The sequence below is a fragment of the Onthophagus taurus genome, chromosome 5 (genome assembly GCF_036711975.1).
Source record: "Onthophagus taurus isolate NC chromosome 5, IU_Otau_3.0, whole genome shotgun sequence".
Lineage (NCBI taxonomy): Eukaryota > Metazoa > Arthropoda > Insecta > Coleoptera > Scarabaeidae > Onthophagus > Onthophagus taurus.
In genome coordinates, this window is record NC_091970.1 from 9,011,215 (window position 1) to 9,035,518 (window position 24,304).

Consider the following 24,304-nt stretch of genomic DNA (forward strand, 5'->3'; position numbering starts at 1 on the left):
TTCTCGGATTATTTTCTACCATTCGTAAAACAGTTTCTTCGTTTCGCACAGTGCGACGAGTTTTGGAAACCCCACTATTCAATTTTGGTTTTCTAAAACAGCCATCTTCTCCCAAACGCCTATGCACATCAATAAATGTTCGAACATTAGGAACTTGTCTTAAAGGATATCTTTCTCGATAGCTACGTTGAGCTTCGTAAGAATTTAATCTAGCTTCGCCGTAACACATAATCATGTCCCTGTATTCTTCAAAAGTGTAGCGAACCATTTCCGAAAGCAATTTTGAATAATCAGTGAGAAAACCAATGAAAAACTTAATCACGAACACAAAATACCTCAAACAATTATTACATTAGTTTGACAAGACTTGTCAAACAAGACTGTCAAGACTTGTATTATAATGACACTTAGTGTCATTATAATACATTATTCAATTGTTATAAATAACAATTGAATAATGCTTTTGCAAAGGTTACTTTGGCGCTTTTTGAATAATTAGCGTTATTCAAAAAGTTATTCATTAACAAATTTTTTCAGTCGAAAATGACATACAGTGTATAGCAAAAAAGAAAAAGTTAGGACCGATTCAATAGAGATGGAACCCTGTATGTATGTAGCGTTCTCCATCAGTAATCACAAAACTAAAATCATATTTGAATTTAGCATGATAAAAAACCGCTATATACCACATTTTATCCATTTTTTGCGTCTCTGGCTAAAGATATTAAAAAAAAAAACCCAAAAAAAATAAAATTCAACACCCCGTATCTTTTAACCGGGGCCTTTTTTTCTTATTTTAGTGTCTTCTATTGTGTGGCACTATGCAATGTACTTTTTTCTATGTCACCCTGTATACATATACCGGGTGTCCCTCAAAAGTGGCTCACCCCCATATTTTGCTTTATTATTGGTGATATAAGAGAACCATTTGGAATGCATAGTTAGGTCGCTAAAACGGATTATTACGACATGAAATCATTCTTTTTGTACTTCCGGTTACACCGGATGTGAGTACTAATTTGGCTATTTTTTTAAACCTATAATTTTTTTTCTTCAGTTGGGTAGATAGTATCATTTCACATAACTTTTACTTGAAAACATTTTCACGATCGCTTATAATTTTTGAAAAAAAAAATTATTTTCGTTATTTTTTAACGTTTTAGTACCTTCGGAAAATGTATTGTAACTTTTGATGCATAGTAGCTAGGTTAATAGTACAAACTACGTTATGTCCCTCTTGATTTGCTATTCCTCGAGCAGTGATCACTGCTGTGCTTTAGTTAGTGCTTCTTTTTTAATAATGGTGTAAATTAACAGTTGTATTAAATTAGTTTTAAAAGAAAAACGCTATCCAACAATTAAATTTAATTCAATTGTAAGTTCAAAAAAACTAATTTTCTAAATTTTCAAAATACTCCCGCCTCGATTTTGACATAATTGTATCTTGCGTATTGTCGATCTAACGACTCGACGTTATTCCTGCGGAGATATTTAGGTAATACAATTTCTAACTCGATTTATTTTCTAATATCTCACGAGACCTTACTGGTGTATTATACAGCTCATTTTTGATTTTGCCCCATAAAAAGAATCTAAAGGTGTGAGGTCAGATGATCTGAGAGGTTTTAACCAAAATAAAGTAAACAATCCAAATTATAATGTACAATGGACATTGTAAGTTACTATCAGCTACAGAACAGTTAGTGTAAAAGAACAAAAAATAAAGAAAAAAATAAAGAATCAAAAATAATTGAATTAAACTTAATTGTTTGATCGCGTTTTTCTTTTTTAACTAATTTAATACAACTGTTAATTTACACCTTTATTAAAAAAGAACCACTAACTAAAGCATAGCAGTGATCACTGCTCGAGAAATAGCAAATCAAGAGGGACATAACGTAGTTATACTATTAACCTAGCTACTATGTGGTCAAAAGTTGTAATACATTTTCCGAAGGTACTAACACGTTATAAAATAACGAAAATAATTTTTTTTTCAAACATTATAAGCTATCGTGAAAATTTTTTCAAGTAAAAGTTATGTGAAATTATACTACCAAAACAACTGAAGAAAAAAAAATTGTAGATTTAAAAAAATAGCGAAATTAGTACTCACATCCGGTATAACCGGAAGTACAAAAAGAATGGTTTCATGTCGTAATAATCCGTTTTAGTGACCTAACTATGCATTCCAAATGGTTTTCTTATATCACCAATAATAAAGAAAAATATGGGGGTGAGCCACTTTTGAGGGACACCCGATATACAGGGTGGTCCGTTACTAATGGGACACAGAGCAACAGTGAATTCCTTACATATAATTATTACGATTTAACCCAATTTATCTTAGTCCAATTGTTAATAATAACGAAGATACAGATGGTTAAAGTTAATACTTTATTTTCGTTTTTCTTTAATAATTTCGTTGTCTCTTACATTATGAACATGAAAATTGGTACATTAGTATTTTTTTAGACGATAAATAATAAATTGGTATTAGTTTTGATTTCTTTTTCAGATGGCGCTGTCTACCTTAAAAAACCACCCTTAAAGCAGTCATATCTTTTTCATCGTTAAAATTTTTACAACTCACATAACATAAAACAGTTTCTCAGACATTTTTACATAAATTTGGTATACCTATCAATATTCTCTAAAGTTCTCCGTTCCCGAGATAATCACTGTTTAAGCGCACATTGCAAAATTTAAATAATAATATTTTAATTTATTTAGGCCCACTTTTACCACCTCTTGATAAATTTAACCGATAGATAAATTGACGCTCTTAGCCAATGAGAGCGCTTAAAACCGCTGTAACCATGGTAATTATCTATCGGTTAAATTTATCAAGAGGTGGTAAAAGTGGGCCTTAAACATTTTAATAATAATAACATCGAACAAAAAGAGGAAACAATAATAACAATTAAAATGAACTGCATTAGAGTAAGTGTTCAAAGTGACCACCGTTAGCTTCAATGCATTTTCCAATCCGTTTAGAAAATGATCTTCTTATGTTAAATAATATTTGTTCATTCCTAATGATATCCACTGCCTTTACAATTTTTTGCCACAGTTCCTCACGAGTTTCAGGATTGTCTTTGTAAACAAGAGATTTTACAAATCCCCATACGCAAAAATCCATAGGATTACAATCGGGACTTCGTGGTGGCCAAGTGTAATGACTACCTCGGCCAATCCATCTTCGTGGAAAATTCATATCGAGATAATCTCGCACTTGCCTGGAAAAATGGGGTGGTGCTCCATCTTGCATAAACCACATGACAGTCCAAATATTTAATGGTAACTCAGCCAACATATCGTCTACTTGGTTTTGCAAAAACTGTAAATAATTGTGGCCGTTCAAATTATTTGGTAATTCCCGCGGACCCACACCAAACATTTATTTTAAATTCATGTTGAAAATGCCGTTGCCGTGTCATGTGTGGGTTTTCAGTTTCCCAAACATGATAATTTTTAAAATTAAAAACCCCACTACGAGTGAATGTCGCCTCGTCAGTAAATAAAATGTTGGCAATAAACGATGGGTCAGAATTTTGCCGATTTTTGATAAAATTAGCAAATTCTAACCGAACTCTTAAATCAGTAGGCAGTAAGGCGTGTACAGGGTGTCCCAATTTCGATGTCCGCATAGGCTATCTCCGAAACTAAAAGAGATAAAAAAAAAGTAGCTTACATGTCATGATCTCGTTTTTTGAGAAAATGCTAATGCCGAAAACTCTGCACAGCTATCGTCTTTTGTTTTCGCCCTATCGGCAAAAACTGAAAATTTTGCAAAAACGACAATCGCGAATATCTCACTTATTATCAAAGATGGAGTATTATAAATAAAACATTATATGGGCAACTTTTTACGAAGAATTCAGTGGCGTAGGTAGAATTTTTTTCCCATCTTTTATTTTCGAGATTTTAGACGTAACTTTATTTTTTTAAATAGAAACCATAGTTGGCTATGACTTAAAATAATTTGTTATTTTTTTCTGATAACAAATATATATAGTTTGTGGGGTATATTTCTTATAGTTATTGAATAATTAACAAAAATTCATTTTGTTCTATCTACAACTAATGTAGGTATTTAAAAGTTAATGTTGCTATGGTGATAACCATACATACTATGATGGAACATAATGTATCAAATAATTGCCAAAGTTTGTATTTAAAAATTCGATAACAACTCTGGCATTATGTGCTGGTACGATGCACCAGCATGTTAAGTGTCAAAGTATAACAAAACTGAATAAAACTTTACAATGAATTTCGAAAATTATGAAAAATGTAACATGATAGAATGCTATATGTTATCAGATAAGAATGCGACGTTGGCCGCGGAATTTTATTTCACAAAATATCCGAAAAGAAGACAACCGCACGTAAGAACCTTCAGCCGGTTAGCAGAAAATTTAATAGATATTTGGTCCTTTCCCAAGCCACATGCAAAAACATACCAAAATGACCTGCAAGAGAAATTGCAACAAGACGTCTGACCCAAAAGCCGCTGCTCCCGAATATGAAAGAAAAATAAATACAAACCATACAAAGCGGGGCTAACTCATTATTTACGTGCCGGAGATGTCAATCGAAGATTAGAATTTTGTAGATGATATTTAGAAAAATTAAATAATCTGTTGTTTGTTTAAAATGTTATCTGGACCGATGAAGTCTCTGAGTGTTCAAAGAAGATTGGGGTTCAATGTATGGTGTGCCCTTTTAGATAATAGAATTTAGGCATATAGTATCTACCATAAAAACTTAAACTCAGGGAAATACCTCAATATATTAAGGCAGCACATTGAGCCTTTGGTCGACAATTTGCCACTAAATATGTTTCAAATAATATGTTTTCAATATGACGGAGCACCAGCACATAATGCCAGAGTTGTTAGTGAATTTTTCAATACTACTACAAACTCAAGGACAGTAGAATTTAACAGGACTGCTACATCAATTGTTGTGACAACCTACCCGCAAACTACGTCACATTATTTTCCACGCCCAGCTGTTGTTATGGTCTATGCGATTGCTGTGTGTTTTTAAAGGTTATATCCTAGACGTATTCCTATTAGTTTTGAAGTTTTATGTTTTTAGACGTATTAATAGCTGTGTTTGGTACACTTGCTATAAATACTCCTAGTGTAGCAAGTGTAGTGCAGTTGACAACTCTCAGTTTTCAACACATTTTCAAAGTGCATAAGTGTAACAATTTTAGGTGTTTGGTAAAACGGATTATTATGACAGTTATAGGTTATGTAATCTTTATTATTTCTGTAGGAAGTTGAATAATTTATTATTGATCAAAGAATCAAGATGAATAAATCAAAAAAGGAAATGTTGCCTGTAGTGACCCTATTAGAGTCTGACACCGAAAGTGAAGACAATGATATGATTTTTGAAGAATTGGACAGCGATGATGAAGAAAATGTATTTTTACTTTTAAGTAAAAAAGATAAAAGAATTTGCAATTTTAGCCATTATATTTAACCGGAGAACTTCCTATTGGGTTTTTAATTTTAATTGAATAGAACGTTTTCTACAAATCAAACTGTTATTTATTGTTTTTACTAGCTTACAATATTTTATTTTTGTTTAAATAAATCTAACTTTGACACTTTCAAAAAACTAAATACGTCTTAAAGGTTATGTCGACTTACACTACACTTCCTACACTTGCCGGCGAGTCGGTGTGAAAAGTGTCTGCACTTTTAAAACTCAATCGCTTACCAAACGCGGCGGCACTATCTACACTTGTTTGCACCAGTCTACCAAACACTATTTTTAAGAAAAAGTGTGCACTGGTGTACGTTAGTGCAAGATACCAAACAAAGCTAATGTCTATCATGTAACCTCTAAAAACACAGACAGTTACCAGGCGTGGCAAGTAGTGTGACGTAGAGTGCGGGCAACCAACCCGTAGTCGACTACAAAAATACAATGGATGTAGCAGTCCTGTTAGATTCTACTGTCCTTGCTACAAACTTTGGCAATAATTGGAAACAATGCTTTCCCTCATGGTATGGTTATCACCATAACAACATTAAGTTTTAAATACATACAAGTTTTAGGAAGAACAAAAAAAATGATACTTTATATTCCATCATAGTATGTATGGTTATCACCATAGCAACATTAACTTTTAAATACATACATTAGATTTAGATGGAACAAAATGAATTTTTGTTAATTATTCAATAACTATAAGAAATACTCCCCACAAACTATATATATTTGTTATCAGAGGAAAATAACAAATTATTTGAAGTCATAGCCAACTATGGTTTCCATTTAAAAAAATAAAGTTACGTCTAAAATCTCGAAAATAAAAGATGGGAAAAAAATTCTACCTACGCCATTGAATTCTTCGTAAAAAGTTGCCCATATAATGTTTTATTTATAATACTCCATCTTTGATAATAAGTCAGATATTCGCGATTGTCGTTTTTGCAAAATTTTCAGTTTTTGCCGATAAGGCGAAAACAAAAGCCGATAGCTGTTCGGAGTTTTCGGCATTAGCATTTTCTCGAAAGACGAGATCATAACATGTAAGCTACTTTTTTTCTATCTCTTTTAGTTTCGGAGATGGCCTATGTGGACATCGAAATTGGGACACCCTGTACAGGTACAAAATGGTATGGATACAGTCTTTCTTTTTTTAATATTCGTAGAATTGACGACTTGCTTAACCCGGTTGCAGCTGACAAACGTCTAGAGCTAACTTTTGGGTTGTTACTAACTCGTACTAAAACTTCATCTTCTTCATCAACTTCATCATGTATTTCGTTTAGGACGAAATGAACCAGTCTCACCTAAGCGGTCATACAAATTTTTAAATAACTTGTGATTTGGTTGTCTTCTGTTGGGGTATTTTAATAAATATCTTCTGCACGCTTCCCTTCCATTAAACTTTTCTTGAGCGTATATGCACACCATATCACGCATTTCCGTGTTAGAAAAAAAAAATTATGCCGGGGCATTATTTCAAAGTAACAAATACATTGATTACAATAAATGAATGTCAAACTGATTGTCTAGTGTTTGACTAAATAAAAACTTTGTCAACGCCAACTGATGTTACTGAGATATTAAATTTTGCAAAGTGCCCTTAAACAGTGATTATCTCGGGAACGGAGAACTTTAGAGAATATTGATAGGTATACCAAATTTATGTAAAAATGTATGAGAAACTGTTTTATGTTATGTGAGTTGTAAAAATTTTAACGATGAAAAAGATATGACTACTTTAAGGGTGGTTTTTTAAGGTAGACAGCGCCATCTGAAAGATAAATCAAAACTAACACCAAATTATTATTTATTGTATTAAAAAATGATAATGTACCAATTTTCATGTTCATAATGTAAGAGACAACGAAATTATTAAAGAAAAACGAAAATAAAGTATTAACTTTAACCATCTGTATCTTCGTTGTTATTAACAATTGGACTAACATAAATTGGGTTAAATCGTAATAATTTAATGTAAGGAATTCACTGTTGCTCTGTGTCCCATTAGTAACGGACCACCCTGTATATATATATATTTTTTTTTTAAATATTTTGTATAATTTTCATTTGGTTTGCGTCTCTGTATGTATTTTTTCTGGCTTATATTGCGCTGATATTTCTGTTTGATTTCTTTATGTCAATGTTGTAAAGCAGTATTATAGGGTTTGTCCCGTTCTGTTCCATTTGTATAAATAAATAAATAAATAAATATACGAATATTTGACCATATTTCCCATAAATTGAAGGAATTGAAATGGTTTAGAACGCATGATCGGTTCGTTTTGCAGTCCTTAACATTGTTTCACAGAGTAGTAGACATTTAGAAGCGACATTCATAATATTAACATTCGTAGAAAAAATCTCATCATATTGCCTGCCCATAATACAGCTTTATTTAGGAGATCGTTTACATATAATATATATTTCATGTACAACTCTCTCCCTCAAGATGTTAAGAATGAAAATATTGAAAGGTTTAAGGATGTCCTATACAGATATATTTTTAACAACAATGCGAGGTGATAGTGACTTTTCTTTCTTATCGTTCGGCTTTAGTTTGTTTGCGGATTGTTAGGATTGGTAGAGTAGACATATAATTTGCTTATATTCTAACATGATTTAAGGGTTGAACCGCCCCTTGAGGTCCTCAAAATACATAACTGTAATACGTTATGTTAGGGAATAAAGATATTTATTATTATTATTATTAAAAGGAACGATTTCGCTTCAAATCGTCAAGGTCGCTTGGGGGCGAGGCGCTGGATTTGATATATTAACACTCAATCGTCAGTTTTAGACCTCGCCCGCAAGCGACCTCGGCGAAGTGTCTTACTACTCTAAACTTATTTTATCAGTTTTGTGTTGTGTTGTTTGTAAAGAATGTAGCAGTACTTTTAGATTCTACCGACCTCAAATTCAACATTATTTCTTATATTTAAAAAAAAAAATTCTTTTACTTACGTAACAATGAACACCCAACGCCGGAAGTGGAGCATCGGTTTCATATTTCGTTACATAAAACTCAAACAACACAAAATCGATGGGTAATTTTTGTTTTCTCGCATAATTTTGTAGAACGCCAGTTAAAAAGGATTGGGTGAAATAAAACCCTGACAGCCAAAATACCGATGGAGCGTTATTATCAATCCAAGCTTGCAAAAAATCTAATCTAAAAATTAAATTTTAAATTTGAATTAAAATTTTGAACTAAAAAAATTTAAAATACCTTCTTATAAAATCATTTATATATGACCCCAAAGGTTTTAAACTCGGATAACTTTTGCTTAACCACGCTTCCGGGACTTTTCCAACCATTAATGCCAAATAAACGTTTTCTAATTCCGATGACATTACAACAAGGCCTTTTATCGCTTTGGCAACGTCGGTTAAAGTTCTCTTTATAACCGAAGTTAAGCGATTGAACCGAATTAATTCTTGTCTTAAAACGGTGTTCATAGAATTCGTGTACATAACCGGATATTGTTTGCATACTTCCTCCATGTTGAATTGTTGAGGAATTTTTGAGTTAATATTTTTTGATAATTCAATAACAGCTTCGTCTTCGCCTTCTCCGCCGCCGCCGGAGGTAATTTGAGGCTGTGTCAATAAAATTCCGTGCAATAACATCAATGTTTCTTGATTATCTTTAGTTATATCAGCGTTTTCGTGTAAACCATAAACTTCCGGTTGGGGAATTAAAGGCATAGTTTTAATGTATTTGATGCACCCCTCATAAGATGTATCTTCGGGTACAAAATAAGTCCCGCTTTCAGAAAATTTGTAATCCTTTTCTATAATTACTTCGGGTGCATAGAACATTGATAATAAAGAATTTAATAATCTTCGATCTTTATCATCGGTGACTCGTCCGCCGTAATTGCATTCGCCGGTTAAATAAGTAAGCGCCTCAAATGGAACGTCTTTGTAATCAGTCAAAAACATTTGTAATTGAAGTATGCAAATTCTCAAATCGGATTCGTTAAATTCATAAGGAATGTTCCAACCTAAAGGACCAAACTTTTTTCGTTCTTGAACTAAAGCGTGGAAAAAGCACAAACTGAATAATAACATTTGCCATTCGCGCCATCTAGGACACGCGTTGTAAAACGTGGAGTCGGAAATTGGATCGTTCAAATAAGAACGGAGCAAATTTTGTCGAAGACCTTTCGGTGCTTCGTTTGTCATTTTAACACCGTTTTGTAGAATCGAAACGGGAAATGCGCGACTTGGGTAACTAGTCAACCATAAGCGGAATAACACATTCGTCACGTCCGGTACGATAACTTCATCAGTAATTCGATCTAATTCGCGCATCCAACTCTCTGCCAAGTGACAATTCTGTAACACGACCCATTGACCAGTTACCAAAGCTCGATTTATCATTCCAGCAGCTATAGGACCCTAAAAATTTGGTAATAAGAAATTGAAATCGTTATAATTGGTAAATACCTGTCCTTGTCCAAGCGAAATTGTTAATAAGGCCGTTTTCGGTATTCCTTTATCCGCGGCGAAGCGAATTAAACCGGCCATCGGATCCGATCCCGCTGATAATATAAATACCAATGGAGTACAACAGTTACTATCGTTGTAAGATTCTTGTAAATTAAATTGGGGTGGTTCTAAATACGCTTGACCCATTTCCTCTCCTATGTAAAGCTAAAATCAATCAAAAAATTAATTTAAAAATTTACACATTCAAATTATTTATTGAATTAAATTCAACCGAGGCAGGTGCTCTAATACTGGGAAGACTGTTATTGGACTTAATCATGTGATATTCTAGCCAAAACAGCTGTGCTGCTCAGTAAAAAACTGAACAGTAAGCTTTTCTTTTCAAAAAGGGCGTTAGAAGCCGAGGCAGTTACACAAATACTCGGAAAACAGGCAGTAAAGCTTATATTTTACAATAATATATCATTTGGAACCGAGGCAGCTATGCTGCCGAGGCAGGTGCTCTAATACTCGGAAGACTGTTATTGGACTTAATCATGTGATATTCTAACCAAAACAGCTGTGCTGTTCAGTACAAAATGGAACATTAAGCTTTTCTTTCCAAAAAGGACTTAGTCTTATTGAAGCCGAGGCAGCCTTGCTGCCGAGGCAGTTACACAAATACTCGGAAAACAGGCAGTAAAGCTTATATTTTACAATAATATATCATTTGGAACCGAGGCAGCTATGCTGCTGAGGCAGGTGCTCTAATACTCGGAAGACTGTTATTGGACTTAATCATGTGATATTCTAGCCAAAACAGCTGTGCTGCTCAGTAAAAAACTGAACATTAAGCTTTTCTTTCCAAAAAGGACTTATCTCTATAGAAGCCGAGGCAGCCTTGCTGCCAAGGCAATTACACAAATATTCGGAAAACAGGCAGTAAAGCTTATATTTTACAATAATATATCATTTGGAACCGAGGCAGCTTTGCTGCCGAGGTAGTAGTGTATAAGTACATTTAAAAAAATATTAAATGTTATTGAACTGAACCTTGTTATGAACCTTGCGGTAGCTTTGCTGCCGAGGCAGTTGCACTAATAGACGAAGAATAAACTGTAAAATTTACTTTTTGCAACAATATATTATTTGGAACCGAGGCAGCTGTGCTGCCGAGGTAGTAGTGTGTAAGTACATTAAAAAAAATATTAAATGTTATTGAACTGAACCTTGTTATGTAATAGCCGAAGCAGCTGTGCTACTGAGGCAGTAGTGCAATCAGTTTAAAACTAAACAGTAAATCTTACTTTTTAAAAATAATGTATCATTTTAGAAGCCGAGGTAGCTTTGCTGCCGAGGCAGTTGCACTAATAGACGAATAATAAACTGTAAAATTTACTTTTTGCAGCAATATATTATTTGGAACAGAGGCAGGTTTGCTGCCGAGGTAGTAGTGTGTAAGTACATTTAAAAAAATATTAAATGTTATTGAACTGAACCTTGTTATGAACCTTGCGGTAGCTTTGCTGCCGAGGCAGTTGCACTAATAGACGAAGAATAAACTGTAAAATTTACTTTTTGCAACAATATATTATTTGGAACCGAGGCAGCTGTGCTGCCGAGGTAGTAGTGTGTAAGTATATTAAAAAAATATATTAAATGTTATTAAACTGAACCTTATTATGTAATAGCCGAAGCAGCTGTGCTGCTGAGGCAGTAGTGCAATCAGTTTAAAACTAAACAGTAAATCTTACTTTTTAAAAATAATGTATCATTTTAGAAGCCGAGGTAGCTTTGCTGCCGAGGCAGTTGCTCTAATAGACGAATAATAAACTGTAAAATTTACTTTTTGTAACAATATATTATTTGGAACCGAGGCAGCTGTGCTGCCGAGGTAGTAGTGTATAAGTAGATTTAAAAAAATATTAAATGTTATTGAAGTGAACCTTGTTATATAATAGCCGAAGCAGTATTGCTGCTGAGGCAGTAGTGCAATCAGTTTAAAACTAAACAGTAAATCTTACTTTTTAAAAATAACGTATCATTTTAGAAGCCGAGGTAGCTTTGCTGCCGAGGCAGTTGCACTAATAGACGAAGAATAAACTGTAAAATTTACTTTTTGCAACAATATATTATTTGGAACCGAGGCAGCTGTGCTGCCGTGGTAGTAGTGTATAAGTAGATTTAAAAAAATATTAAATGTTATTGAATTGAACCTTGTTATGTAATAGCCGAAGCAGCTGTGCTGCTAAGGCAGTAGTGTAATCAGTTTAAAACTAAACAGTAAATCTTACTTTTTAAAAATAACGTATTATTTTAGAAGCCAAAGTAGTTTTGCTGCCGAGGCAGTTGCACAAATAGACGAAGAATAAACTGTAAAATTTACTTTTTGCAACAATATATTATTTGGAACAGAGGCAGCTGTGCTGCCGTGGTAGTAGTGTATAAGTAGATTTAAAAAAATATTAAATGTTATTGAACTGAACCTTGTTATGTAATAGCCGAAGCAGCTGTGCTGCTAAGGCAGTAGTGTAATCAGTTTAAAACTAAACAGTAAATCTCACTTTTTAAAAATAACGTATTATTTTAGAAGCCAAAGTAGCTTTGCTGCCGAGGCAGTTGCACAAATAGACGAAGAATAAACTGTAAAATTTACTTTTTGCAACAATATATTATTTGGAACCGAGGCAGCTGTGCTGCCGAGGTAGTAATGTATAAGTACATTTAAAAAAATATGAAATGTTATTGAACTGAACCTTGTTATGTAATAGCCGAAGCAGCTTTGCTGCTGAGGCAGTAGTGTAATCAGTTTAAAACTAAACAGTAAATCTTACTTTTTAAAAATAACGTATCAATTTAGAAGCCGAGGTAGCTTTGCTGCCGAGGCAGTTGCACAAATAGACGAAGAATAAACTGTAAAATTTACTTTTTGCAACAATATATTATTTGGAACCGAGGCAGCTGTGCTGCCGAGGTAGTAGTGTGTAAGTACATTTAAAAAAATATTAAATGTTATTGAAGTGAACCTCGTTATGTAATAGCCGAAGCAGCTGTGCTGCTGAGGCAGTAGTGCAATCAGTTTAAAACTAAACAGTAAATCTTACTTTCTAAAAAGAACGTATCATTCTATAAGCTGAGGCAGCTTTGCTGCCGAGGCAGTTGCTCTAATAGACGAATAATAAACTGTAAAATTTACTTTTTGTAACAATATATTATTTGGAACCGAGGCAGCTGTGCTGCCGAGGTAGTAGTGTGTAAGTACATTTAAAAAAATATTAAATGTTATTGAACTGAACCTTGTTATGTAATAGCCGAAGCAGCTTTGCTGCTAAGGCAGTAGTGCAATCAGTTTAAAACTAAACAGTAAATCTTACTTTTTAAAAATAAGATATCATTTTAGAAGCCGAGGTAACTTCGCTGCCGAGGCAGTTGCACTAATAGACGAAGAATAAACTGTAAAATTTACTTTTTGCAACAACATATTATTTGGAACCGAGGCAGCTGTGCTGCCGAGGTAGTAGTGTGTAAGTAGATTTAAAAAAATATTAAATGTTATTGAAGTGAACCTTGTTATGTAATAGCCGAAGCAGCTGTGCTGCTGAGGTAGTAGTGCAATCAGTTTAAAACTAAACAGTAAATCTTACTTTTTAAAAATAACGTATCATTTTAGAAGCCGGGGTAGCTTTGCTGTCGAGGCAGTTGCACTAATAGACGAAGAATAAACTGTAAAATTTCCTTTTTGCAACAATATATTATTTGGAACCGAGGCAGCTGTGCTGCCGAGGTAGTAGTGTGTAGATTTAAAAAAATATTAAATGTTATTGAAGTGAATCTTGTTATATAATAGCCGAAGCAGTTTTGCTTTAAAACTAAACAGTAAATCTTACTTTTTAAAAATAACGTATCAATTTAGAAGCCGAGGTAGCTTTGCTGCCGAGGCAGTTGCACTAATAGACGAAGAATAAACTGTAAAATTTACTTTTTGCAACAATATATTATTTGGAACCGAGGCAGCTGTGCTGCCGTGGTAGTAGTGTATAAGTAGATTTAAAAAAATATTAAATGTTATTGAAGTGAACCTTGTTATATAATAGCCGAAGCAGCTTTGCTGCTGAGGCAGTAGTGCAATCAGTTTAAAACTAAACAGTAAATCTTACTTTTTAAAAATAACGTATCAATTTAGAAGCCGAGGTAGCTTTGCTGCCGAGGCAGTTGCAGTAATAGACGAAGAATAAACTGTAAAATTTACTTTTTGCAACAATATATTATTTGGAACCGAGGCAGCTGTGCTGCTGAGGTAGTAGTGTGTAAGTATATTTAAAAGAATATTAAATGTTATTGAAGTGAACCTTGTTATATAATAGCCGAAGCAGCTTTGCTGCTGAGGCAGTAGTGCAATCAGCACTACTAATCATCAATGCATTATTTTATAAGCAGCGGGGCAATTACACTAATAGTCGACGAACAGGCTGTAAAGTTCACTTTTTGCAACGATATATTATTTGGAACCGAGGCAGCTTTGCTGCCGAGGTAATAGAGTGCATGTACAGGATGTCCAAATTTCGATGGGTTTGCAGGGTATCTCAGTTATTATGAAAGATAGAAAGTTGCGGCTTTCGCGAACCTCAGCTACTTTTTTGTGAAACTTACAATGGCGCAAACCAAATTTTCATAGCCCTCTTCGTTTTTGATATACAGGAGTGTTTGAAATTTATGATTTTCAGACACCTCCTGTATCTCGGCTATCCGGAAACTTAGTAAGAAAGTAAAAACGGGTTCTAATGCATTTTTTCACGTGGAATCCAATGGTACAGTAGAATTTTTCTAGTCATCACGGTTTGAGTTATAACCATGTGAAAAAATCTATTAGAACCCGTTTTTACGTTTACGGATAGCTGAGATATAGGACTCCCTGTATATCAAAAACGAAGGTGGGCCAAATTAACACTTTTAAAGGCACACTCCTTTTTCTATAAGAGATGATATAAGAGGAAAAATGATATTACTGTCTGAAGCTCGATTTTTATAAGAAACTTAATGGCGAAAACCGTATATCGATATCTCTTACGGTTTCAGAGAACATTTTCAAAGCAACTTTTTATGTACATTTCGATGGAATAAGTTAGCTTTCCCCCAAAGCAATATTTTAGTAGTTATTGACATAGAAATGATTTTTTTAAATGGAACACCCTATATATTTTTGCAAAAAATATAGTAATACGTTTCTAAATTCTGATAAAGTGTAGTTCCCAGAATAGTAATTGTAGAGAACTAAAAAAAAAGTATTAACCAAATTAATTACTTACTTGAACAGCTGGGACAACTTTATCCGGCCGAATACATCTAACTGCCACTAAACGTTGTAACCCCTTTAATTTATTCATAGGAGCCGGACATGGAATATCATGCGGATTACTAACATCGTAATAATTTTTCCATTCCTTCGGACTTTTTTGTACTGCTTGTAGAAAACCATCCATCCCGGTGAGGTTTGTAGCCCTAACCACTTCCGACCATGATTTTTCAGTTAACCAATCCGGAGCAGGATTGGGATATGGATTACTTAAAGCAACACCGCCCGTTAACAAAAAGTTAAAAACATCTTCTTCGATTTGTCCTCGAGCTCTCAAAATACCAACGGTTAATACAAAAGAAAAAATTAATTTGTCTTTTTCGAAAAGTGATCGGCAAACATTTTTGTAAATACTCGCGGTGAAATGTTCGTTTAAAGTGTTTAATCTTGTAGCTAAATCGTCTGATTTTGGGCTATGAATAATCGATTGAGTATAAAGGTTGATAAACCAAGATAATGAAGATTGATACATTGGGTCAATATTGCCCAATTCGGAGATGCAAAAAAATAAAATTGAGGAATGCTTTGAAACTGGGATATAAGAATTTCGAGCGTTATCGATTTCAACTTCAGTTACAGCGGCGATTTTTTGTTTTTCTTGAATTTCTTCTGACAGAATTTTACTTGATGATAAAATCCTAATCGCAGTTTCATCTTCTAAAATATTCCCCTCCGATGACGATAAAACTTGCAAAATTTGATCTTCGATTTCTTTCAACATCTTTTTATTGTTAGCACCCTCAACGATCATTTCATTCTTTTTCTCCTCCAATTCCGGGCGTTCCATCGCAACGACAATTCCCAATAATTGATCTTGAAGCCCTTGAGGGGTAATCATAAAATTAACCAAGGTCACTTTAACCGCAACTTCCGGCAAATAATGAGGATTTCTTAATCGGGTCGTTATATAAAAGCGAAAATCAAAGTTGTATTCTAAAACGCTGTCACCCAACTTCAAATAGAAACATCCGGCGGATTTAAAAATATTTTTAACCAAAACCGGCTCTAAAACTGCATCGATTTCTTGGGCTATGTTTTCTAAGATTACGGGTAAACCGAAAGTTATGGCGTTCTCAACGGTGCGAACATAGTTTGAGTCAGTTAATTTAATCACTTGTAAACGTCGGTGTTTTTCCATATTTTTTATCCATTTATTTGCTTGACCTTGAGGGTCAATTGCTAAGGGCCATCGGCGTGCCATCGTTGATATTATTCCATTTTCAACGCTGAAGTTGTCAACGGGTAAACCGGCAATATTCCAAGCTCTTATTACCACTGGTTCACCTAATGTTAGTACTAAAAAAGAGAAGTAAGAATCAATAAAATATTTAGAAGATACTCTATATATATACAGGATGTTCCGGTGATTCGGGGCATAAAATTAACCTCATATACTAGAGCAAAAATGATGACGATTCGTGAAAAAAAATTATTATAAAAGTCTTCAAATGGCCAAAATATCAAAGTTCAGAAATTTGAACACATTTTTCTAAATATTTTCAATACCATTTATGGTAGAGCGTTGAAATTTGGTAGAGGGTATACAAATATCAAGCAAAATCATTGAATCAATTTTGACTTTGATCGGGCTGCGGCAACCATGCTGTACAGGCTGTCCCTAAAATTTGTTTGCTCAGAACTTTTTTGTTCGCTCGTAACCCTACATTTATTTTTGTACTCTTTAATAGAAAATTTATTTTAGAAACTTTTATCACTCTTTGAAAATTTTGATAATATTGACGGTTTTCGAGTTATACGCGAAAATGTTAAGCTTTGATTTCAAAAAAATTTTAACAAGAACAATAAAATTATAAACAAATAGTAATAAATAAAAAAGAAGAAAAAAATACTAAAGCAGATGTTCAAAAACACTGCCTGATATCGCCGTCTTAAATTAAAGCGCACTCTGCGAAGAACATTGATCTCAGTTCGAAGTTGATCAAATGAATCAACAATTTGCAATCTCAGTTGATCAACTGAAGTTATTTCAACGCAGTAAACTAGTGGTTTAACGCGTTCCCATAAATAAAAATCTACAGGTGTAAGATCCGGCGATCGGGGGGCCAACTTATGGGTGCACTTACTCCTCGTCCAATCCACCGTCCCGGAAAATGTTCCCTCATAAATTCTTGGACAGCCTGTGTGCTATGCGCAGGAGCACCATCATGCATATACCACATTGCTTGCCTTGTCTTTAAAGGAACGTCATCTAAAAAAACATCTAATTCTTCTAAATGTCGCCTGTATGTATGTCCATCCAGCCTTGATGGCAAGAAAACGGGTCCAATAATTACATCGCCCACAATTCCAGCCCAAACGTTATGAGAAAATCTCCATTGTGATTTCCAAGTTTTCTTAAATCTTGGATTTTCGTCCGCCCAACTATGTAAATTTCTCAAATTGAAGATTGCATCTTTAGAAAAAGTGGATTCATCTGTAAAAAGTATTTTTCTAAAAACTGATCATCAATTTGGATTTTGTGCTGCATTATTTGGCAATATGCAGACTGCATATTGCATATCGCAGTCGCAGTGAGTAATCAGCCAGTCGAACTTCCTGAACTTTGTAACAATGAAATGGATAAAGCTGTTGCTCGTGAAGAACACGCCAGACAGTTGTTTTTGAAGTTAAAAAATGCCTCGCCATATCAAAAGTACTAGCTGTAGTATTTTCTTCTACGTAGTCTAGAATATCTTCTTCTAGTTCGGGTGTTCGGGCTGATCTTACGTTACCGTTGTTAGTAAATTTCGGCTTACACGTCCCATTTTCCCTTAAACGGGTTTTAATCCTTAAAAATGTTTTTCGATTGTGCGCTCTGCGGTTCGAAAATTTCTCCTGATAACGGTTTGCGGCTGCTTGACATTGCCCTAATGTCAAAATCATGTCAGTTTGTTCACTAAATGTGTAACTCTCCATTTTGAACACTTAAAATTAATAATAACTAACAGAACTATCGTTTGTGTTTAAACGACATGAGCAAGTTGACAGCATAGAAAAATTTATATATATTATGTATATAGAAGGTCATCTCCCCACTATTTTTTGGTACATTGAGCGCTCCCAAGGGGATTGTGAGGGAACTAATTAGGTTAAAGCGCGAAATTTAAATATAGGTATTTCTATACCGGTTTATACCAATACTTTATTTTGAAGAGGTCAAGTACATTTTACAAATAAATGCAAAAAAATATGAATTTATAGTTTTTCCAAGATAAAATTCATAATTTTAAATATAATATATGTATATTGCTCTCATTTAAGAGCGCCAATTTATCTATCGGATAAACTTATGAAGAGGTGGTAAACGTGGCCCTAACTTATTTAAACACTTAACTAAAGGATATAAAACACTAAGCCAAAGGAAAGTAAGAAAGAATATACACTGGGTTATCACCAGTTATCACACCAAACGACAAAACAAAAATGTGACGTTTGCTGTCACCTTTGAGTTTGACGGGTTTGACGTGACATATAAATTTTTCTATGGTTACAAGCGCTTTGTTTGTGTAGATAATGCAGATTGCTACAAATTCAGTCTACAACGACATCCAATGGATTGTGAGGGTACTAAAACCTGGGTCTACATTTTTATAGTAGTGAGATTGCACACCATGGTTGACAGCAAGTTGTTTTTTTTAATTGCCATGGCCAATCTTGACTTTTTCGAAGACTCTGTTTTTTAGTGTTACATTGAAATCGAAGCTTAATATTTTCGCGTATAACTCGGAAACGGTCAATGTTATCAAAATTTTCAAAGAGTGATAAAACTTTCTAAAATAAATTTTCTATTAAAAAGTACAAAAATAAATGTAGGGTTACCAGTGAACAAAAAAGTTCTGAGCAAACAAATTTTAGGGACAGCCTGTATAGCATGGTTGCCGCCGCCCGATCAAAGTCAAAATTGGTTCAATGATTTTGCTTGATATTTGTTTACCCTCTACCAAATTTCAACGCTCTACCATAAATTGTATTGAAAATATTTAGAAAAATGTGTTAAAATTTTTGAACTTTGATGGCCCATATCTTGGCCATTTGAAGACTTTTATAACAATCGTCATCATTTTTGCTCTACTATATGAGGTTAATTTTATGCCCTGAGCCACCGGAACACCCTGTACAGGAGTGGCAGCGTACGGAGCGGCTGTATCTCTAGAACGTTAAGGCCTAGAGGTTTGGGAAAAAAATCCTTATAAGCAAAGTGACCAAGAGAAATAGCTGAAAATTATTTTGAAGTTCGTAATTCGACCGCTAGGGGGCGTAACTGCCATTGAGAAACATTAAGTTCCCGCTATCTCAGAAACTTAGACGATGAGCTATAACTTTGACAACATCATTTAATAGCTTGGATAATATCGCATCGCTTTTGTTTTGCGATATTTCTCATATGTGTCATAATAAGGGAGGGGGAGGCTTGTATAATTCGAGAATGGATGGAGACATCGAGATGCGGTTTTCACTAATATTTAGCAAATTTTATGGTGATTAATGGTCTGTGAAGTAAATAGTACCGTTCCATTTAACTTTTTTTCAAAAATCACAAACATATGTAACCGTTGCAGATAACGCCCTCTAGCTTATTTGTTTTAAACCAAGCGGTCTTACTGAAAATATCTTTTAAAAGAGCATGAAATGCTCTTTCAAACAAGACCAAAAATAATCAAATCGGCTGAATGGTCCAGGAGATATTGAAATGTAAGCATATGAAAACGCATTGGCCTCCCCCTCCCTTATTATGACAGATATGAGAAATATCGCAAAACAAAAGCGATGCGGTATTATCCAAGCTATTAAATGATGTTGTCAAAGTTCTAGCTCATCGTCTAACTTTCTGAGATAGCGGGAATTTTATGTTTCTCTATGGCAGTTACGCCCCCTAGCGGTCGAATTACGAACTTCAAAATAATTTCCAGCTATTTCTCTTGCCCACTTTGCTTATAAGGATTTTTTTCCCAAACCTCTAGTCCTTACCGTTGTTGAGATACAGCCGCTCCGTACGCTTAACGGGACACCCTGTATATAGGGGGTTCAAAAAGTTCCCAAACTTTGTTTTAGACGTTAATTAATTTGCATTGAATTTGAATGTAATTTTGTCCCTAAATATTACAACTCTTCCTCTCTTCCTTCCAAACTAATGTTTTGAAGCATTTGTGAAGAGTTGTTTCTTGGCTTTTGGGGCAAAGACGGGCCAAACGGAGTAAAGTCCATCTTACTCAGGTACTATGGTTCTGGTACGTACGTACCACTATGTGCTACTGCTCTTCTAGCAGCCGTATCTAGTCTTTTGGAAGTAGTATCCAGTTTTCTGCCACCAATATAATCATGTGCAAAAAGTATGTAGTCTTCTGGCAGCAATATCTAGCCTTTTTGGGAGCAGTAGCCAGTCTTCAGTCACTAATATAGTCATCTTCAAGACGTATGTAGCCTTTTGGCAGCAATATTTAACCTGCTGCAAGCAGTATCCAGTTTTCTGTCACCAATGGCAGTATGGTTGCGGCTGTAGTACGCGTCTGGGACGAGATTACAGTAGAAATTTTGGAAAAAAATGTATTGAATATGCTTTATTGAATTGTGTGGTAGTTATAGCCTGTTGAAATATCTAAAAAAAAATTACGGGAACTTAATGAACACCCGATACATACCTAAAGAAAATGGATCCGAACATGGTATAGCTAATTGCAAACATTTCACATTCCACGCTTTAATAATATTTTGTCGATAATCAACCGTAAATGGTCCTAAATAAGCAACCATTCCAGCTGATAATAAAACATCTCCGATTACGTTGCCTAATAAGCTATGACAATATTTAGCGGTATCTGACCAACGTTGTTTTTCGCCCCCCAACCCCCCAATTAATTTCTCGGCTCGCTCTAATTTTTGCGAGCAAAGATTGATATCATCTTCCAAGTCTTTCTTTTTCCTCGTTTCCGAGGCGAATTCATCGTTTAACGCTTGTAGCTTATCGGCGACTTCTTGTAATTGAGCCCGTTTCCCGTTTAACGTTTCCATTTGTGCCGCTAATTCACCTTCGGCTTCAGCTAATCGCGCTTTTTTCGGCGCGACAATTTTGATGACTCTATCGTAGACTTCCAAAGCTCGAACCCACTTACAAATACCTTCGCAAGCCGTCGAAACCGAATGAATACGTTCCGGGTCGAATTCTCGATCGGTGATGTATTTGTCTCGAATTCGTTTCATTATGGCTGGTTGGATGTTGTCTTTATCGTAAGTTTTTAATCCTTCCAAAAATTTCATGTCTCCTAATAATTTTTGGGATGGCCCCCAATAATCTTCGGCCATTCTGCCGGTTGATGGATCGGGTTTTCGATCCGGTTTGATTCCTTTCATTACGCAAACGGATTCCATGACTAATTTAACCCCGAAAGGTGGGTTTTTCATGGATTTTACGATGACGATATCGGCGGGTTTTAATGTGTCTAAAGCTCCAACGGCTGCTTCTAAAGCGGGGGTGGCTTCGGCGAGATCTGATTCGCAATCGTCTTTGATAGCTTGAGCTGCAGCTGCAGCTTCGTTGGCTAAAGCTTCGTCAGCTCCTACTATTTCCTTTTTTTTCTCAACAACGATGGTGTCTTGTTCAATTTTAACCATGAGCTTTTCTGTTTTTGCTGAAGCTACAACCAATTTTGGTTGTAACGCATGTAATTCCTCTTGCATTGTGCCAACTTGGCTGGCGGCGAAATCTAATTTATCTAAGCCGGTTTCGTAACGTTGTTGTTGCAAGGTGATTTGTTCAACTTTTAGGTAATATAAACTTTTAAAGGTTTGGATTAATTCTAAGTAAGATGTTGGGGTGACGTAGGTTTTGCGTTTTTGTTCTCGGAAGAAATTTGCGGAGGCTGTTTCAACGGCTGTGTGAAAGTGTTGACACATTATGGTACATTTTCCAATCATGTCTTCTACTAAATCGGTTTGTTTTAAGAACATATCGGCTACTCTTTCCAAGGCATCCGGGGGCCAATTAGTGAACCAATCGATGGTGCAACAATTCACCAAAGAAGGAAACATGCGACATCTCTTCCTAAAAGCTTCACCTATCGGCGACATCGCCAAAGCAATGTGAAGATGTTTCTTAACCCGATCAATAAAGAAATTATACAAAGCTAACGGAGTTGAGTCAATTTTTTTTCCACTATCCCTAGCGGCGTTTTGCATCTTTTCTAAAATTTCGACTTTTTCATCGGGTTGATACAAATTTGGAATATCAGCCGTATTTAATATCATATTTATATCTTCAACAAAAGATTCATCGGCGATTTGAGTATCGCAGAATAAAAATGTTGTGCGTTTTCCCTCGCAGCCAGCGTTTAATAACAAACGCTTTATATCATCCCTCCATTCGTTTGGGCCGTAATTCCGAGATATTTCAATTTCAAACAATAAATATTCAGCCATTGAAGCGGCCAATTTCACCGCGCTATGTCTCCCCGATCCTCCAATTCCCACTAAAAGTACGTTTCCGTTATCTTGAAGCAAAACCCGCGAAACTCTCGAAACATGTTCGATTGCAAACTTAAACATGACTAAATTCATGGGGGATTTTGAGACCATGTTGAATTCGTTTAGGTAATAATTCATTTTTTCTGTTAAATCGTCCAAATCTAAAATCTAAAAAAAAATTAATAAATTTTTAACCTTAATTAATTAATTAATTAATTAGTTTTACATCATCATAAATTTTTGGATCAGCATCTGGATCGCCGTAATTTCCAAAGAATATGTCTCTTATAACAGTCGTATTCAAAGTTCCATCTTCAGGAATAAAATCAACTAAGACTTTATCCAAAGGTTTCCGGAAGTTTTGATAACAAGAATTAACAACGATTTGAAAAAATATTGCTCTAAAAAAATAAATAAATTCGTTAATAAAATATTATCACATAACACAATAATAAATAATTTACTTATCTTCGTCGTTAATTAACCGATCATTAAACACCCTGTAGGTTTCGTGAACCCACAGTCGTACTAATTTATCGGGATCTTTCATTCTCGCAGGGGGAGTCAACATTAATCCTTTAATAACCCGCGCGAAATCGCGAAGATTAAACATGTAATGGGCTTTTGTCGGGGTTGGAAGGAAAGTGTCCATGGCTTGGTGGTAAACATCCATCGTTGCTCCAACCGAATTCTTTGAAAATCTAAAAACGTCGTCTTCATAACCTTTTGAGAAATGCCATTCGATGAGAGCTCCGAATATTTTTGATAGGGTGGCGTCTTCAAAGGAATCCATACAAATTACTTGCATGTGGCGAAGGAATCGAGGTGTTACCATGTTGGCGCCACCTCCAGGGACTCCCATTGCACTTACAAACATCTATAATTAAAAAAAAAATAGTTATCGAACGCTATTGGAAAACTAACCACGTATTAGAACCATTAGACTAGATACTGTTGGCAGAAAAGCAAATACTGCTTGCAAAAGAGTAGATATTGCTTGCAGAAGACCAGATAATGCATACAAAAGATTAGATACTGCTTATGAAAGACCTGGTACAGTTGGCAGAAACTCACTTATTATTGGTAAAAGGCTAGATACTACCAGATTAGATACTAGTAGCATAGCAGATATTGTGTGCAGAAGATTACTTAATAGAATTAATTAATGGATTAATAGAAGTGTATTTAATGCTTTCAGAAGATTGGAAGACTAGGAGCTGCATACGAAGGATTAGATATTATTATTATTTAGATTATCTATCTTCTAGTTGCTTGCAGATAACTAGATACTGCTTATAGAAGAGTTAGCTCCAGAAATATAAACCAGGCTCTAACGAATTACACCAAAAACATACGTAAGGCAAAAAGAGAGTCTTGGAGGAGGTTCTGTGAGGGAGTGAAAGACACACCCAGCAGTGCAAGAATTCACAAGAATCTCGCCAGAGATCCGGCACTACCCCTGGGCTCACTTAGGCAGCCTGACGGTAGTTTTACGGACTCTAGCAGAGCCTCGTTGAAGCTTCTCATGCAGACTCACTTAACAGG

General features: G+C 34.9%; 1 protein-coding gene across 2 annotated transcripts in view; it reads right to left on the bottom strand.

Annotated features, from left to right (window-relative positions):
- The window catches only part of LOC111418638 (dynein heavy chain 3, axonemal), a 62,777-nt gene that overhangs the window by 15,754 nt on the left and 22,719 nt on the right, over positions 1–24,304 (bottom strand). For both annotated transcript variants that reach the window (XM_071195940.1, XM_071195941.1), the window contains 7 exons: positions 23,224–23,636; positions 22,986–23,160; positions 20,941–22,927; positions 15,255–16,597; positions 9,967–10,173; positions 8,744–9,918; positions 8,479–8,686 (listed from right to left, as the gene is read on the bottom strand). In XM_071195940.1, coding sequence (XP_071052041.1) covers positions 8,479–8,686; positions 8,744–9,918; positions 9,967–10,173; positions 15,255–16,597; positions 20,941–22,927; positions 22,986–23,160; positions 23,224–23,636 — 5,508 coding nt within the window. The remainder of the gene's footprint in view (positions 1–8,478; positions 8,687–8,743; positions 9,919–9,966; positions 10,174–15,254; positions 16,598–20,940; positions 22,928–22,985; positions 23,161–23,223; positions 23,637–24,304) is intronic.